The sequence below is a fragment of the Watersipora subatra genome, chromosome 5 (assembly GCF_963576615.1).
Source record: "Watersipora subatra chromosome 5, tzWatSuba1.1, whole genome shotgun sequence".
Classification (NCBI taxonomy): domain Eukaryota; kingdom Metazoa; phylum Bryozoa; class Gymnolaemata; order Cheilostomatida; family Watersiporidae; genus Watersipora; species Watersipora subatra.
Window position 1 is genome coordinate 27,781,333 of NC_088712.1, and position 20,149 is coordinate 27,801,481.

At 37.0% G+C, this 20,149-nt stretch overlaps 1 protein-coding gene across 1 annotated transcript in view; it reads left to right on the plus strand.

Annotated features, from left to right (window-relative positions):
• Nucleotides 1-1,335: 1,335 nt before the first annotated feature.
• The window catches only part of LOC137397029 (fermitin family homolog 2-like), a 33,109-nt gene continuing 14,295 nt past the window's right edge, over nucleotides 1,336-20,149 (plus strand). Inside the window, exons 1-3 of the mRNA XM_068083313.1 lie at nucleotides 1,336-1,468; nucleotides 10,156-10,425; nucleotides 15,473-15,706. Of these exons, the coding sequence (XP_067939414.1) occupies nucleotides 10,296-10,425; nucleotides 15,473-15,706 (364 nt within the window). The 5' untranslated portion in view covers nucleotides 1,336-1,468; nucleotides 10,156-10,295. The remainder of the gene's footprint in view (nucleotides 1,469-10,155; nucleotides 10,426-15,472; nucleotides 15,707-20,149) is intronic.

Below are 20,149 nucleotides of genomic sequence, written 5' to 3' on the forward strand. Positions count from 1 at the left end.
CCAATCGAACTGATGTCCCATATATTCACACTGCATCAGCTGTGATAGTTGGACAACTCCCATGCTTGATATTTCCAGCAGCATAGCAATTGCCATATATTTCATGTCTGCTTATTGATGCATCACAGTGCTTGCTGCAATGTTTTGCAGCAGTTGTGGTATTAAGTGATCCCACAATTTATTATTTCTTTTGACTTTTGGTCATCTATTGCTTCAAACCCTGACAATTGCAAAAACGATCGTTTTTCTTCTGAAAACGGCTTATTTTTTGTTGCTAACATAGACCAATATATTGTAGTTTACTATTGGTAAAAAAATTAAACAAAAAAAGACAATTAGATAACCATAAATCAATTTATAAAAACCGTTCGTGTGGTGACATAATAGTCGCTCTGTTTACTAGCGTCAGTATCGCAAAACGACAAAATGTTGCTATGCCTGCAAAAGGGTTAATAAAACTTATTCCAAACATGAACCATCAGATCATCATTTCATTTACAAAAGAAAACATAATAATACCAATAAAAGAAATATCATATCATTCATTCTGAGTATATTGCTAACAACATAGAAAACATAATGAGATGATGCAGATGATGCAGTGTCGACTGTCTCTTTTCCCTTCCTTTTCGGTCAGCAAGCATGCAAATTTTTTATGCAATCTGCATTAAAATGAAGACTGTAGAATTTTAGTGCAATTTATTGGTATTACTTTGGCTGAATAAAACCTCAATGAGCATGGGCCCTTTTACTGGCTTGGTTGTGGAAACCCCCCTAAAGTAGCAAATTCACTGACAGTGCCCCATGGTCTGAAACCCCCCCCCTAAAACGTGATTTTGGGCCGAACCTAATGGGCCTTTTGAGGGGGAGTATCAGCCCTGGGTTCATCTGACAGCTGGATCTGAAATGATGAATTTATAGATTAATTCAGATTAATTCATTGTTTAGTTTGTCTGAATTAATAGATTAATTCAGACAAACTAAACTAATAAAAATACTAACTTTAACGACTTGGTTTGGAAAAAATTCTTAAAGGTTATTTGAATTTTTACTATGCAAATCGAAAATTATGGTCGACAAACCAATTGAGATAATCAATTGTAGAGTTGTCTGCACCCTTTTTGAGTTCCAAAGAAATGTCTACTATTACTTGACAGCAGTTTTATTATATTAATTACGATTTGTATTTTGCTATGGCAAATATGTTTTATTAAAAAATAATAGCACGTTTGTAACATTAATACGAAACAATTTGTTTAAATAAATGTGCTTCGTTTTACGGTTAAAAGCAAACTAAAACCGGAACAACGGCTGTCACGATTTTCTCACGGTTAGTTTCGAAGGACGAGTTCGCGATCGTTCCTTTAATACGATAGAATATAAAGTTGCCCTCCGCTAACAAACCGCTAGTTTTGTCATTGTGGTTCTTTGTATCGTCTATAGTGCAAGTATATGCAAGTATTCTTCGGTAAGTAATTTTCATTTGTCATTTCGTTCTCCATGGTAAATGAGCAACGATCCTTCAATCGAACGCTGTAGCAGTTAGCCATGAATGGATCATCTTAACATACACCATCAAACTTATATTTTATACCTAGCTCAATATAGTGCTGTATCTATGTTTGAGCAACTATGCCATTATGACGCATAATCTATCGAAAATTGTAACGGACTCTAACTAGTGGGACAAAACCTAACTAGTTGGAGTCGGAACTCTAACTAAACCTTTGCTGCGACTCTACAAGATGACATAAAAATTCCTTTTAGAGTGTAATAAAAGAATTATAAAACATATTAAAGAAGAAACAACGTTAGGCATGTGCCACATTTATTTTAATACTTTGAAACAAGCATTCTAGGCATCTGATTTTTTTTACTGCTTCTCACCAGTCATATTTTTAGATGAGCTGTTTCAGATTTCAACGTGGCTTTTGTTGCCAAAAAATCATTCGTTTGCTCCTATTTCTTAAAAAAAGTACTGACAGGATTATATTAAACCTATTCTTCAGCTATACAACCATAGCCTAAATAAACAAGGATGGCCTTTGTTCTTGTTCCCGTTTGCTTCTCTCTCTACATTTCTCATATGAAGGTTTGTGATCACTCAAAGGTCTTGAAAATGAAGCCAACTTAAAACAAAATTTCAGAAGAACTGTCAAGTTTATAATTCATCCTAAGGCCTTAATAAAAGTAGCTTGCTAAGCTTTGATGGGACAGTTGTGCTTTTGCATTTACATGCTTTTGCCAGCATAATAGGCCTACATCGTATCAATTAAATTCATTCTCTAGAAAAAATTCCTTTTTTCACTACATTGCAAAAAATATAGTGAAAAAAGTTTTCACTACATTTTTGTGTAATGTAATTGCTACAAATGTGCAAATAACACGAACAGTTCCTAGTTAACAGTTGACAAATTGATTTTAATACTGGCTTGCTTCAAGAATGCTCTTGATGATCACCCACTCAAAATCATATGGGTTGAAAAATCTGGTTTTATGGCAAACATTAGATAAATGAAAATGGCACCTTGATAATGCATTACCCTTAGAGCAAAGTTTTCAGTTGGTCAATGGTCATAACAACTATAATTATTGTTTTATGGGTTGTCACATGTCGAGCCAGATTAATGTGAGCCACTGGAGTGTCACATGAGAAAATAATTTTTTCTGGAATGTGTTTGGAGCAGCCTTCATTCAGCTTTCACTCAGCCCAAGTGGTTGCACTACTCATGAGTCTCTTAACAGGCAAAGAAAAGTGATGGATGCTGCTGTTTTTTAGTTAGAAAATATTGTCAGTGACTGGCATCCATGGTAATGGTCGAAGGACATAATTTTTGGTTGCCTCTAGAAACAGTCAGAATAGTGACATTACAAAAGAATGTTACATTATACAATTATTTTTATATTTCATTGGAAAGTATTGGTATTTTTCTTTCATTTGCAACTGTTGATGTTTGAGGTGACCTTATTGCCACGATGTTTCAAGATTAAAATCGATAAATTTTGATCTCGATTAAAATATTAGTATCAATTAAAATTTCGATTAACAGTGCGATGATGACGTCTTTGATTGCAAAGAAACCGGCAGAATAGAGACACGTCGCACATCAACTTGAACGCAATAACCGATATTACCTATCGCAACAAAAACAACTAATGACGTCATTTTGCATGTATTCGTCTTTTGAGTGTTTTGATCGCGATCAAGTTTCAGCGATTTTAATCTAGAAACATCCTGGCAATCAGATCACCGTAAACATCTAAAACAATTGTAAATGATAGAGAAATACTGATAACATCTATTAAAAATGTTGTTTAAGTTCATGTTTAATTTAGTCTGTCTGAGTTGACTTATGTAAAATGTCGAGTTAATCCTTTATGTCGGTTAATACTCTAAATGGTCGCCATTTTTGTACTTCATATCAACTTCCTTGGAGCTACATTTTATACCACTGATACGGTCAGTAACAAATAATTTTTCAAGTCGATTGACCAATAGATATTACAAATTCTTAGCGTTATCATCAATGTACTGAAAATTCAAGTGTTTCCTAACAACTTGAATTCTTTTGAAGTTTGAAGTCATGCGTAACCGTTTGTATTTGTACCATTGGGCTTGATCAAATGGTCTGCCAATTGTGTATCGTTAGGTTATTTGATGCTGTCATTCCTATGCTCCCTTGCCAGGATGTCGCTCTGTAAAGGCTGACTACACACCAACAAAGTGCAGCCAACTCTTCAGTAACGCATTTTACCCATGCCTCATTTCATAAAGAACATGTTGGTAGAGATGAAAACCAGGCAGCTGGTTTTTTTAAGCAAAATATGGCAATGAAAATATTTTTATTGCAAATATTTGATTATCCTTATGTGATAAATGAATAAATATCGTGACAATACATAGGCATACGGGAAAATCCAGCAAGGACATGGCCTTCACATGATTGAAGCCCATTCTCATTGGTCAATCTATTTGTCAAGACGATGCATCGTTTAGTAACATCAATGTGTGCAGCCCCGCAAATATCTGTTCTGCGTGTCTATGATACAATTCATCGGTGTACGTAGCCAAGCCTTCAATCTTTCCTCGCAAATAGCGAATGGCTTGTGCATGTTGTGTAAGGTGTCTGTTAGAACTTCCTCATTGCTTTTGTTAAACTACCAGGTTTTGGTTGTGTTTTGTGAAACGTCTGTGGCATTGAGTTGATCTTTTTTGTTTGACTAGTAATGACTGTCTGGTCATGAGATGTGGACATGCTTCTAAGCTGCAGTGAGGCCATCTTATCAGTATTTCCTATTCCTTTTAGCTGCTATGTAAATGATCTCAAAACAAAATAAAGAGGCTTTTTATTATGTCATGTGCTCTTGGAGGCTCTTAGAGGTAGGCCCAGCAACGGGATAGTCTCTAAAGAATGTTTAAAAATGGAAGCAAGAATTTATTAGGGCAAGTGAGAAGAGCAAATGAAGTCGTATCTGTGAGACAGTTGTGGACCAGTCGAAGAAAGGGCTATCACGTTTTCTTATTCTGACAATCTCTGTGGGTGTCAACAAATTTTCCTTCAAGAAACTGATTAGATATTAGAGCATCAGTAGGAAGGTTGGGATGTTTGCACAGACTTCCACGGTTCAGAGCAACGGCTGAACATGGTAGTATTTAAAATGTTTCGCAGTGATAACCCTTCAACTTTGGGATGGATGCTGAGCTAGATTGCTTGGGTGTGACCGCTCCAAGTCAGTTCTGATAACTTGCAAGCTTTTCTTGACGAGTATTATATTTGTGAGCATGCTTGAGGGAGGGTAGGTGTCTCACCTCAGAGCACACCATGGTAGGGTGCGTCTGCATCATTATTAAAGACTACACGCCTATTGGAAATCTAAAAAGAAATTCAACTATGCAGATGTATGACTCTCCAACAGTTAATAGCTACACTAAAGGTGCATAACAATTGGAAATTGTTTATGAACAAATACAAACCTGGTAATAGTGTAAAAAGGTATTTCGTGATCATATTCACACACCGTTACACTCATTTGCAGGGCAGCATCGCCATTTCATATCATTTTTATCACCAGCTATTAATGATTGACTATCTAGCTGTGATGACCTGGATTTCCCAGACATACCACAAGTTCAAACTTCAAGCTAAAGGCATGCTTCAAGAGTCAAACTTGCAGGCTTGTCATAGCACTTGCATCTGAGAACTAAACGGTTCATTTGCCAACTTGTAATATGACACTTTTTCATCTGACCTTTAAATAGCTTCATTCTACTTTTCACTGTTCTAAATATCTGCCATTTTGTTCCAGTTGAGCTTACACTCATATGAGTATGTGTTCACCTTGAGGTATATGGACTGAGGCCAGATGGTTTGCCAGATAGCTTACTGCTAATCAAGGTTGCATTTGCTTCACGTCTTAAAAACTTTTTTGAAATTTTGATGTCTTTGTGTCTTGCGTAAAAAGGGTACTAGCCATTTGAGCTGTTTCACTATTAACTTTCTTTGTGTTTTACATTCCTGACGAGATACTTTTGATTAGAGAAATTCTCGATTCTTATATTACAAAGAAAGCAAATGTCGTGTTGCGCGATTTAATGGTCTGTTTGCAGTTGTAAAAGGGAAGCTGATACACTCACATATTGTGCGAAGCTATCGCATTGCTCGGCCATGTTTACATTGCATATCATAATGCGTTCTGAGACTAAAGAAAACTCACCCAAAATGTTGAACAAATACATGCATTGATAGCCGCACATTCTTCATTTATCATTCATCGAGTGGCCAGGCTAAATGTGTGGTGGCTTGGCACTCGTCCAACCGGGATGAGTACAGTTTAGTGAGTCCATTATAGTTAAGGGTTTCTGGAGTGTTTGTATGGCCCTGACTTTATGGCTGTTGAACATTTTAAACAGTGGGTCAGTGACAGCTGTTCACATCTGGCTTGAGTTAACCGCGTTATATAATGTATTCAATCAGCAATGCATACTGCTATCTGATTAGGTCACTCGCACAGGCAAGGTTAGAACACATATTTCCATGCTGTAGCTGTAAGTGTCCAAAGCTGCATATTAGCAGGGTGTGCGTTGATAGGGTTGTGCCTTTTGTACTTCTCATGTTTTTTGTAGTTAGTGAAGTCAAATTGATTACACACACATTAATGTTTCACACATATTAGCAAGAACTGGTTGGCATCGAGTTAAAATGCTTCCATCACCTGCATCGGTGATGCAGGTAAAGACATGCATCGGCAAATACATTGCTTACCACTGAGAAGAAATTTGTGTCCTGAAACTGATCATCAAATGTCTTTTTAGCTAATGCAGGTAGCCATTTGGTAAACATTCCAGCACTACATCGCTATGAAATAAAAAGTTGAGAATTGCCTGTTCTTTTAACTGTATAGAAAATGAGCAGACATTACGATTTCCATGCTATCAGCAACAGCATTTTTGTTACTCTGTCAAATTCCCTCAGAAAGAGTTGGCAAGAAAAGAACACCGTTTTTGCAATTTTTGTATCTTTATGATTGATTTGAATTGATTGAATTTCATCTATGGGAATAAATAAATGAGCACGTACTTCATAGTCCAACATGATGTTTGTTTGCTTTGTTATATTTTCAATAAATATAATGTTTGATTGAAAACTAAACATGACCAAGCTTTTCGATTTCTAGTTATCTGTTGGTGCATCTCCCGATCTGTTCTGCTAATATTGGAAGTTTGATTGTTGGAGGAAGTCTAATAGAAACCTGAACATGCTTTTGTTGCAAGCCTCCTTGTCGAGTTCATCTACTGGACAGGTGGAATGAGGCCCTTCGTTTGCTGAGTGCTTCTGATTGGGGAGAACCTGAGATTACAGATGATGTTATTGTGAAGATAACCGTTCTAAAATCAATGAGCAGTTACAAGTGCCCTAGATAGTCCATCGTCTTATTAACTTCTGCCTCCTGCGTCTTCTGCTCATTTGTCTATCACTGACTAGTAATAGGTTAACCAGTATGCGTTAGCGCATCAAGGTGATACTGGCTGTTGCACATAGTATTATTCTGTAGTAGTAATTTAGTTAGATACTAGCAGCTTCGCAGACTGACAACACACCTGTCAAATGTACTGCAGTAACATTTTTGTATAATAGCAATAAAATCCTCTAATAACCAGTGATTAGCAACATTTTATAATCATGACAGTGCGCATTCATATTTTAACCCGACTAAGCAGTTACTCTTTAAACGGCATGCATTCAACATTTCTCTTCGTGATTGGCCAGCTATTTTAAAGGTTTTCCATACTAACAGCACTAATAGGAATGAGAATGCCATTAATACAATCTCATTGTAGATGCAGAATATTCTGATCAACATGTTTGTTGTAACACAGGAAACGAGTGCTATGATTAGGAGTGGTTGTACTCAGTTGTAGCAAGAGTGTAGCAAATTTATTATCCTTGTACTAGAAGCTTCTACTAACAAATTACTTATGCATTACTAGATATATCTTCTAATCATGGCATTAGCATTCCGAAGCGTCCATATCCATGAGTCATTCCTTGAACAGAACAATCTGTATGGTATCAGCTGTCATCAAGCAAAAGGCAAGAATAAATACAATGAAGTTGCCAACAGCATCCCTGGCATGCCAATTAAACAGACTCTCTGCTGCTTATTCATATATCCTTATCTGATCTTCCTCCCACAATTATATCAACTAGCAACATCTCCTGGGCTGTAGTGATCAATGCAGACAATTCAAGTAGTCTATCCTACCCGTTAAATGTCATGCAGTGTCTACACGCGCAGACCAAGCACCTGTTTGCTTAGAAAACAAGTAGCCACTGGGCAAATTATGCAATCGCAACCTCTTCTCAGCCTTGATCAACAGAGTAGTAACCAGTGCGTCTATGATTGGTCAAAGGTCGATTGTATAAAGTAAAAAATTCACTTTATTTATATGTCATTAAGACATGTAACATTTTCAGTGAAAACGTAGCAGGAATTATATATCCATTTGCTTGTGATCATAACAATGTTTTATCATTATTTTTGCCATTTCACCATACATTTCGTCTCCGACTATAAATAAAAATGGCACATTCATCAACAAAACTGGCATAGGAACTCTAAATCCACCTGCTTGTACCTCTTCCATTTCTCCCATTGGGAAACCTGCCTAGGTACGTTTGTTCAAGCAGAAGCAATATGGTTACTCATTTTTAGATCAATCTAGAATAAAATTCTCACACGATGCACTTGACAGTTGTGCTAGTCAGACCCACCTGACTGTTGCGTAGCTAGTGGTTCGTGGTTGTGTATAGCTGAATAGTAGCTAACATGACACTGTGTATTGGTAAAAAAATCAAGACTAAATCATTCAGTTATCATTTAGGCATTGCTGGAGACTGGCTAGTCTCCATTTCCCCTATAGTAGAAATTTTCCAAATTTGTTTTTCCAAAATGTCCAGTTGTTATATAAACTTATATCAACAATAGGCTGATTTAAAGGCAGCTGGTTTCATTGACATTCCATGAGACTCATCACGTACCCATATCAATGATTGGATATTTTTCTGTTGGGATCGGAAAGCGATCTGTTAAATTGTAAAAGTGACTTTTATTGAACATCTTCATTGGTTCTAATGACTCATTCGCAAAGAAAACACTTGACTGTAATCAAATGCTTCAATAACACGCTAATGCATTGCTCAACTCATCCTTGTCAAAGAGAATTGTGGAGGGCGTGTAATCCTGACCCAGTAGGCTAGAGTTACAGAGCCTATCATGCTTCGAGGAGTTGTTCTCTTATGGCAATAAATTCCAAGTTTTATACTCCTTTTATGGATATTGTCTTTTTTCACGGCACGTTGTAAATATTAAGTTTCTTGTATGAGCTGGCGCTGTTGTCTTCAATCCTATGGCTAAACAGTCAAGCTTTTATTTTCAAACCAGTTCCTTGCTTCTCTTTGTGAAAAAAAGTCCATTTCAACTGTGTCATTCAACCCGGTTTTAAAATAAGCTCTACTAGGCACAGTTATGTTGCGCGTGTCAAGGCTTTAGTGGCGTTCTTCTTCATGACTTGCCCTTCCTGATAACAGAGAATATCAAGTTCTGATTATTCGTGTTCAAACCAACATTACAGTAGTTTCTCATGTTCAAAGGAATGCTCAAAATGTCATGGTCATTTCCAACACTTGACCGGCCAGTCATTATGGTCTTTCTTTTTGTTTCCTCTCAGTACAGTAGTATCTAGCATAACGCAAACCTCTTTTTACAGAAATCATACTGACTTTGCATCGTACTTTGCATTGTATTACATAATAAATTCCATGTGGCGCAAAGAGTCAAGTCGTTGCGAGTTCTCAAATTCAATTTGAACAACAAGAGTTTCAGAGTTAATCTTCCCACATTTTTGGAAAAGACGACGTATAAGGCTATTTATATATGCATGTGTATTTTTTTGCTTTTATTTCTCATTGTATTTTCATTAGATTATAGAAATGCGCAGATACATTTAAAAACTCCCCGTGTGGTGTCTAATATTTTATCACCTTTTTACACATTTTCATGTACCTGTGAAAGGAGGAGGAACCTGAGAAAGAGGCAGTTACAGCACTTTACCTTCAATCTCTCATAGGGCATTAAAGAAACTCTGCAAATATTTATGTGTCTGATTTTGTTGCCAAATACCATCTAGAGAGACTTCACTCAATGTGTGCCATTAATAAGTTTTAAAATTAGCAAGTCTCATATAGATATTTTACAATGTCATCAAAAGGGGTGAAAGGAAGTCATCTATAAGAAATTTACATAAAAGCAAAAAAATTAATAACTAAATATAAAAATATAAAATATTAATAACTAATGGAACAATACAAAATTTTCTTATTGTAACAGATTTATTGTTTTAGTCTACATGTTACTGTCATTAAATTAAGAAGGTTAAGTTTATAGTTTTTTTAATTTTGTAAGGTAAAGGAGTGAGTTTGAAAAGATCTTGGAACAAATTAGTTGATGTACATGTATTTTACTGTTCGTATAACTGAAAGCCCTGTAATGTAAACTTTCTCAGAATGGATTATTTACATTGTAGGAGTATCTACTATAATTACTAGGGTGGATTTTCATTTGCCTATAATTTACTAGCAGCGCTGTCTGTTGTAGATGAACCTTCAAGGGCTTGCTGAGACTCTGGTAACATCGGGTCAGTAACACAACGTACCGCTGCCCTTTATAGAATCGTGGTTACATCAAACTCTACCAGCAATGTTGCATTGGTGAGGAGACTTCCTATAAAGTAGAGAATGGATCTGAACCAGGAAAGAACCTGGGTTATATCCATCCATGTCACCGATCTCTTCGTGGATAAGACTCTACGGGTGAATGGAGACCTTCATGTGGGCGGAGTTATGTTCAAGCTAGTGGAATCACTAGGTAATCTTTATTGTCCCTTCCTCTACGCTATCTATAGCTCTACCATACATTTGACAAATTTAGTAGTTACAGGCTGAATAGCCAAGTGGAAGTGTTGGTTTACGGAACAAAAGGTCACGAGTTCGAATCTAGTACCAAGTATTCTTTTATGAAACACATGAATTACTTCATACATGTTCTTCAGTGCGATGGTTTTAAGATTACAAGATCAGTACATGTAGTCGTCGACTTACGACCTATGCGGCATACGTCGATCCGACTTTACGACCGTGAGAAGGTCAGGCAGTTCAGTGTGAGGCGTAGCATAAACCGTTCTTCGTTATTTTTTGTTAGGGGAATTTTTTCTTCCATATGATATCAACAATAATTTCTCTCGAAACTAAAATTTGGCGCTTTGTGTACTGATTATATACGTTATTAAAAGATATACGTTGCTTGCCATGGCGTGTGCGTGTTCAGTAAAATCTGTTACGGTAAACACGGATTCGCAGACGGATAAATAATAAAATCTTAGTTTGAAGTTTAGTAAAATGCATACTAAAACTTCCTTCAAGTATGTGTTTACCCTAGGACACTTATATTTCGCTAGTATTTAGTTTCGTGAGTAGCACACAGAGTAAAATTTCGCTGCAACTTAATTTCGCGGCTCTGATGAGTGCGAAAATATAGTGGTGTAAAAATAAATGCAGTAGAAAAAACATTAGATTCCTCAGGTCCAGTTCACTAATAAGAAAAAAAATTCATTTTGGGAATAGTTCGTATTTGTAAACCACAGGTTGAAATGTGTGGGTGAGATCGACAATTCAATTTGATCACTTGCTGCCATTTGTTTCTTAGACTATCAATGACGTCTAGGTCCCTCCCGCCGTGACTTTCACACTCGAATCCCAAGAAGAAGAAAATAGATATGTAACAACCAACTTCACAACCAAAACTGTATAACCCTTACGCTGCCATAAACGCATTTATGCGTTTTCTAGGGGCCACTGACATAAACGCATTTTCTGACTTTCTCAGCAATTGTCTGGTAACCTGATTTTATTATTTGTTGACCACATAACCCACGGTCTTTAAGTGTTTTATGAAATTGACTGTGTTGTCCGAAGATTTCTCTATAAAATCAGCCTAAAACAACGAAGCAATTTTAAACTTTTGTTTGAGAATTTCTAATCTAAAAACGAACATTTTTCTGTGAGTTCAATAACTACCCCGCGCGAGTCATAAAACAGGTAATTAGTTGTTGATGACATAACAGCCAGTTTAGATTTTCGTGATTATACAGATAATTAAAGTAGAACTTGAAAAGTACTGTATACATATCATGAAGCAATATCGGCAATTTCGGTAAAATGGCTGGCACTAGGCCGGTAACGAATTTGTACATGATTGGCAGTGAAAGAGATAATGTGGTTGGACCTGATGAGGGTTGATATTGTTTTTGGATGGTAATAGAATTCATCACTGCAATAATTATTCTTCAATTTTACGACTTCACCTACCAGACTTTCATTCTCATCAGTTACAAATTCGGTGACTAAACTGATATTGCTTTGCCATGCTGCTCAGTTGGTGTATTAGCTATAATGAGTTTACCAGAAATTTCCCATTTATCCTAACCACAGACGAAAGTTGCCTGCATTTCTAATATTACGATTTTATTGTGGATATCAATGAACAAAGCTATTTAACTTTGCGTTTTCGCTCGTTCGTTATGATAGTTTAGTTTTGCTCATTAAATTTTCGCGAGAGGATTTCACCGCGAAAACGCGAAAGTTAGATGCCGCGAATACATAAGTGTCCTAGGGTAGTAAGCTTTATTCATTTAAGTTAGACCAGAACCGACAAAATATACAGAATCGACTTCTATCCGAATCGACTCACGACCGAAACCAAACGTGGTTGTAATTCGATGACCATTTGTATTTTATAATTTAGTAAGTTTCCATACAGTGATAGCGTAGCGACGCACCCTTATGTGGTGCTGCAACGCCATCTTAGAAACAGCCGTGTTGCTCTCATTCTGTCATGGTTCAGTGTCGCTGTTTGGTAGTGGTAGAGTTTATCGTGCATTTATTTTTAAAAATTATGTAATTAATTAATGTATTTGCCATTAGGTTTTTGGGCGATAGAACGAGTGAAACAAAATGCTATTTATTTTTATAAGAGTATTTGTCACAAGGTTCTGACATACAAGAAAATCTCAAAGCATTACAGGATGAATTTATACAATTTTTTTAATTGCATAAGAAGGTATGTTTCTATTATTTGCGATTGTTTTGTATGTTTGGAGTGAAACACCCGTGCGATGAGCCAAGGAAACGGCCTTGTCGGGTTTCGCGCTTGTGCTTCCTTTCCTATTGCTTTATATGCAGACGGAAGGCGGCACGCTACCATCGCTCTTATGGAAACATAATCTGCTCGTCGGCCCAGCGTAGTGCTTCGACACTGGTGCACCCAGTCGCTACACTATCACTGTCACTGTATGCAAACTAACTACATCTACTGTACATCTCACAGATATGCTACTAGTATGCAGGCAATGAGCTGCTATACTGCGCCTCATTGAGCTAAGCCCGCTAATTGTGTATATCGCTCTCATTCTTTCATTTCTGTTTTTAATATAACCTGTGCGTAAACATCAACCTCAGTAAGATCGGTTAGGAAGTTGTGTGTCCGACATCCTAAGCATTAATGCCTTGAGATAGCGTAACCCATTTCCTGTGTCCTGGTGCAGTTTGTTGGTGCAGGAAGTGCTGTTGACTAATTGATGGACTGTTTGGATAGTAGGTTATCCTAGGGTTACATATAAGAGGTTTTCTTGAGAGACATTTGTTTCCTATATTCAATAGTACACTCATTGTCACCGTTGAAGACAAAGTATTCCCTGTAGACCAGTTTATAGTGGGCTTAAAGATTGACTGACAAAATATTATTGCATTAGCAGATAACGTTACATATTTTTATAATATTATAAGTTCGACCTGACACCAGGTTTTATCAAAATTTTTCAAGTCAGGAAAATGGACAGACATATTTGCGGTCTTCAAATAATATCGAATGGAAACAGTCGCAATGCTGTATGCGTAAAAAATTGCTTGTGTTTTGAACTAGATTATATTAAAACTGTTCGTTCGAATTCCTTATTCATAAAAGAAGAGCATCCGCTACTAGGTTTTTAACAAATTACTTCCGCTAATTTATAAAAGTTTCAATGTTTGTAAGGGAGAATTTTTTGCAAGCACATTCCGTATGATGATACGCACAAGGCAGTGGTGGAATTCCATGAAGGACGGGAGTCTCTTTCGTAAAACAAGCTAGTAGCTTGTTTCTATAATGTGAGCACTCTTTTAAACCAAAGTTGTGTAACCATTTTCTCTATCTATGTCTATGTCTTGTCTCTATCTATGTAAGTTGTGCTTTCGCTTCAGAACCTAGTCTCCTCACATAAACCTTTACTATAATAAGACTCATGTTCCTCTGTCTGAAACCTCTGTACGTATGGTTATTACACCTGATGATCTCTCGGGGACCAGTATTTATCACAATATGTCCCGTCTCCATCATTCTGTCTGAGACCATAATCATGGGAGGTGGAAGAAAAACATCGCACTGTTTAGGATTCGAACTCATGACACACTACATGGCAGACCACCACTCTAACACCTACACCAATCGGTCACCTGAAATTTTGTAATAATTGCGCAGACAGTTAATCTGTCTGCGCAATTATTACCCCCCCCCCTCCGGCACACCTTGCCACTTTCACGAACTGTCAGGATACCAGGATACTATTGATGATCATAAGAATGAATCTCCATGACTTACTAGAAGATATTAATTGTCCGCTGCTGAAAGTATTTACATCTCGATCATTAGAGTGGCATGAATGGCCGACGTCGGAGACTGCCTGACTCATTGCTAGTTATTCACAGGCCAGCATAGAATGGAATTACCTGCCTTCACCAGAGCTTTCTTTTGTTGATTATCTGAACAGTTAATTAATTACCTCGCTAATTCTGTTTGCTAATGACTACTGCCGCTGTATATCTCGCATGAGCGCATCGAATCTGCCCAACTTGAATGTGTGACATTTCTCTTTGTCAAAACAAGCCAGTCCATGTTAAGTTTATACTCAGGCAGCAGGTATTAGTCAGCCATTTGTTCCATTCCTCAAGATATGGTTCGAAAGTTAGTCTAGGAAAGAGTCTTGTATATAGAGAGGTAGATAGGCATGTGTCCAGGATAAACTCTTTGGTTTTTTGGATGTGTATCTCAAGGGCTGGCCCTGCTTGAAGAATCAACGTAAACCATTCTGTGTGTTTGTTACAGTTCTTCTTTATCTCCTGAGGTTGGTTTAGACTGTATGGTGGAGGGTTGTCCTCTCGTCGATTATCGGTCGATTATGTGGACCATAAACCGATGACATCGCTGAGGCCACGCTAATATGTCGAAAAACATGGCAGCTATCAAACGTTTCAGTTATTTCTCCGAGTATCTAAGACAGTCTGTGCAATGCTAAGTACTTCAGCTACGCCGATTACCTGTCGTAGATTGTGTAATCTATATTTCCCTTCATGATAGTTACTGCAGGAGTAGTGGTTCATCGTTTCAACGACTGCACTGCGAAGTGAGAACACTATGTCCGCGAACTATTAGCAGTTGTAAACTCGTGAATAAAGTTATCACAGACAATCACGGATGTATTGTGGAACTAATGCCAACATACCGGGACAGTGTGATCTCATCCAGGATTAATTTATGTTAGCCTATTTGGACATGTGACTTCTTCTATGATTTATTCACTCTACATATTTGTAAAGGGATTGCTGTTTCTCTCATTTGTGTGATGACAGCATTTACTTGTAAAAGTGTTTTAATAACCTTCGAGAATCTGTCAAAACAACCTTGAACTTTTTAAAGGATTTCATTTTTTGATAATAAGCAGATTTTCTTCGACTGTTTCGATCTCATTCTCACCATTTAATATTTATTCGTAATAAAAGCTCTTCCTAAACAAGTTGGTTCATATGTTTTCATTGCGTTACAGCGGTGCCAGCTGATTGGTCAGATCACGCCCTCTGGTGGCCCGAGAAGTGTTTATGGCTGAACAAGTCTCGTGTGACCCTAAACCAGTATGGAGTACACGCTGATGCTAAACTGCACTTCACACCCATGCACAAGACAATGAGGATACAGCTGCCTGACTTGCAGCTCATAGACCTCAAAATTGACTTCAGCGTAAACGTCTTCAACGCCGTCCTACAACTCTGCAAAGAGATGGGTAAATTTTGATGATTTCACATACGCTAGCTATGTCGTCCTTGAATTCTGTCATGTTTGCTGATTCCTTCATATACTAAAGGTGATGTCTTTGATCTCTGATACTCTCTCTTTCTTTCCTTCAATGTTAGCTATCTACAATAACTTGTCTATAGATTAATTGTATTGGGTTTTAAATTTCAGAAGAAGGCAACTTGAAATCACTTAGTTGAAGACACAATTTATGCAGTAGGTTTTGGTTTATACGCTTGTCTTTAGTGATTCCATATTTCCACTGAAAATCCTTCTTGGATGCGTATTACAAAACCTCTCATGTTAGTGACTAGGGGTATGTAACGAACGATCCTAACAGCCTAGACAGATCTGTAAACTTCTTTATTGGAGTTGTTCCCTCTTTTTTAGTCAATAGATTCAATATTCATTTTACGAAGTATAACGAATCCATTAGGAGCGTTTTTAATTTGCTGAACATACTTATTGTATCTTAAACGGGTGGTTAGACTTTAGCCTACAAACAGAAAATCTCAAGCAGCATTTTCAATTATGCTTCATAGAGACATACATTACCACTTTCATAGATACATACATGACCACTTCATATAGACATACATGACCACTTTCATAGAGACATACATGACCACTTTCATAGAGACATACATGACCACTTTCATAGAGACATACATGACCACTTTCATAGAGACATACATGACCATTTTCATAGAGACATACATGACCCCTTTCATAGAGACATACATGTATATGACCACTGTCATAGAGATATAGATGACCACTTCATATAGACATACATGAGCACTTTCATAGAGACATACATGACCCCTTTCATAGAGACATACATGTATATGACCACTTCATATAGACATACATGACCACTTTCATAGAGACATACATGACCACTTTCATAGAGACATACATGACCACTTTCATAGAGACATACATGTATATGACCACTTCATAGAGATATACATGACCACTTCATATAGACATACATGACCACTTTCATAGAGACATACATGACCACTTTCATAGAGACATACATAACCCCTTTCATAGAGACATACGTGTATATGACCACTTCATAGAGATATACATGACCACTTTCATAGAGACATACATGACCACTTCATATAGACATACATGACCACTTTCATAGAGACATACATGTATATGACCACTTTCATAGAGACATACATGACCACTTTCATAGTTCTCATGTTTCTATCACTCAGGTATCTATGAATTAGGATTCTGTTAAATTATTGTTATTGTTTCTTAAGCAATCCACCAGATAAATTTGGTTAATAAGTTTTTAGGTACAGAATGTATATACAGTCAAACATGGATAACTCAAACTTCACGGGACCGAGTGAAAGTGTTCAAGTTATCAGAGCACTGTTACAAGTGCATGTATTTATCAGTAGATACATGTACATATACAAACTATATATAAATCAAAAGCCTAAATGGCTTGTTTCAAATTAAATGCTTCTTATGTGAAGTTAAAAAAAATTTTATCAAAAAGTATAGAGATTTTTTCTATCACTTGAGATTGGTTTTGTTGTTTGAGGTGATGTGATTGCCAGGACGTTTTTTTAGATTAAGATTGGCAAAACTTGATCATTGTTGAAATGCTCAGAAGAAAAGACATCTTTTTCTTTTGAGTGTTTTAACCAAGATCAATTTCGCCGATTTTTCTTGAAGTTTATGCGAAGGTTACCTAACATTTCCTTGCTTCCGAAAGACCATCGCTAAGCGGATGTTTGGTAAAAATAAAATTTCACCAAACCTTTAGAAAAGCCGTTGACAAAAATATTTTACCGATGATGGTAAGAACGACGCCTATGAACTACCTTCTAAAAGTTGAGGTTTACCTCTATGGCTTGGAATAAAGTGATTTTCTAAAGCGATAACAACCATCTCGGTAGACGTTGGGCAAAAAACTGTTCGAGTTAACAAAGTTGAGGTCGGGTTATCTAAAGCAATTTATCATTACGTGGGAACGGACCAAACAAAACCGTTCGAGTTAACCATCACTATGTTTCCATGATGCGCAGTGCTTCGGAGTTGCGCCCTCTCCGAATCTTGGAAACGGCATCTTCGCACTGAAATCACTGCGCACTGATCAGTGCGAAGCCAGAGCAAATTTGCAGCAAGGAAACAGCAATTGCGCAGTGGCTACGCATAGCTCTCATGTCGTGGAGACGGATTCTTCAAGGGGCATAAACTAGTACAAAATTTATTCCGCTAATCTTGTTTTTTCTATTCTTCCGATCTTCTTTCACCTAAATTTAATTATGCCTGAGGATGATGCGATGATTGTTTTCCTAGACTTTGCTATCGATGCTAACATTTTTCGACAAATAGGTGGCAAGTCTGAAATTAACGTTTAAATATTATATTACTTGAAAAATATTTATTAAAAATATATTACTTTGTAAAAATTGTGTTAAGGTTTGTAAAAACTTGTGAATGTGTATTGTAAGTAAAAGTATAATGACGGCAGAAGCATAAAAAGACGGTTTCTGATGTTCGGTATCCATGATCGATTCTATTTCTCCATCAGGCAATACAATTTATACAATTTCTCTTCTCTGGCTTATTTGCTGAAAACCACTGCGCAGCATGGAAGCGTACAATCCCCTCGACTTCGGAGGGGGCTGCATCGCAGTACTGCGCACCATGGAAATATAGTGCATGTGTTCGAGCTATCCGAGGACGAGTTATCCATGTTTGACTACTGCATTGTATTGTTGATTTAATGGAGTGAAAATTGTTGCAACCAAGTTGAGGCTAGGAAGAAGTACAGGGTAATACTTCTATATGCTAGCTTTGCCTAATTAAATAGATTTCTTTCATGTTAGTTTCTAACATATAAAATAGATGAGTATTTCATTTGTTTCCTGTAATTAAACATAAATAACTAACGGTGCAACACAAAGTGTCTGGATCAGTTTATTGTCTGGGGCGATAGTTTAGATGAGGTATCTTGATTGGCTCTTGGATTTTGAATCAGGATATCTTTATCATCTCCATTCCATTAAGTACCATGTCCTGCGACTACCCTGTGTCCATCACTTCCTATAATATGACTGTTCTTGGCAGGTTTTAACAGTGGTTTGCCATTGTCTGCCGTTGGGTGTTTTCATTGAGACACCATCTCTAGCTAGCTGGTAATTGGCTCACAGAGGAGCCCTTCCACTCTTTGTCAGGTTTTCTTTATAGTCTTGCAGGGTTGCTAGCCACCCTCCTCATACACGCTGGAGCGCAGATAGGGGTTTAGTCACCGATGACCTAACCAGATTTGGCACAGGACCAACTGTAGTTGCATGTTTTTAATAATTTTGTCCCCACTCTTTGAACTACTACACTACTTCACATGAACTACACAAAGTGTGTGTTATAAACTTTTACTCCATAGATTTACTCTATACGTGTACTCCATACCCATACACTTCAAGCGTGAATCTGGATGGATTTTTATTTCAATCTGAATTTTAAAGCTAGGCAACTTCCTGGTGACATAAATGCATTCACAGGCACCGGTGTGTCTCATTGGCGAGGAAGCTGTATGCACTTTGCATAATCAGGCATCATCTCTTAACAGTCTGGAGTATTCTTCTTCATCTCCTTCTCTAAAGGTGTTGTGGTGTCCGTTATTCAGAGCTACCTTTGTCTCGGCGTAAAACAAGCGGCCATTCCGTTCTGTCTTTAAATATTATAAGGCTACGAAGCGAGGCCTGACTGGATTTTCCATTTTTGCTTGCTTGAGACTTACCGCTATATAACAGTTCTATGTTGGAAAAAGTGCGCTCATCTTTAGCTGTCCCTCCATGTGGCTGATGATAGGTAACTCTTGTCATGTGATCAATTGCTTTGTTCTGATTGGGTAGTTTTTATCGACTAAATTATTTGAAGGATGATCATTGGGAACCATCTGGTCATAGTTCCTTATTTCAGTTTAAATTTGGTTAGTAAGTGGTATAAAAGCTACAACATGGTAAAATAACCTTTTTTAAAACTGAAAATTTTCTCACAGGCGAAATATGTAATTGCGTCAGCATGTATGCATTGGAAGATGATATATACAGTAATTGTTGAATTGGTTTATGGTTTAGAACTTTAATTGGTTAAATGAGAAAAACTGAGAGAAAAATTTATTTATTTTTGTGGCTGGATGTTTGCAAAAAAGAAAAAGGTATTGGTTGATTAGTAAAAAGTAAAAATAATTTCTTTTAGTTGCAGTAGCTAGTAGTAGGTTGCTATGCTGACAATGATCAATGTACTAATAGAGGAAACTAACTCGGTACTCGTGTATGTATGTATGTGCTGTAACTTAGTCGAACTGTGTAGTCGCATGAAGTTATCATTATCTACTATTAATTTTTGCTTTAAAATTCATGTTTCGTTATAATAAATGATAATTATT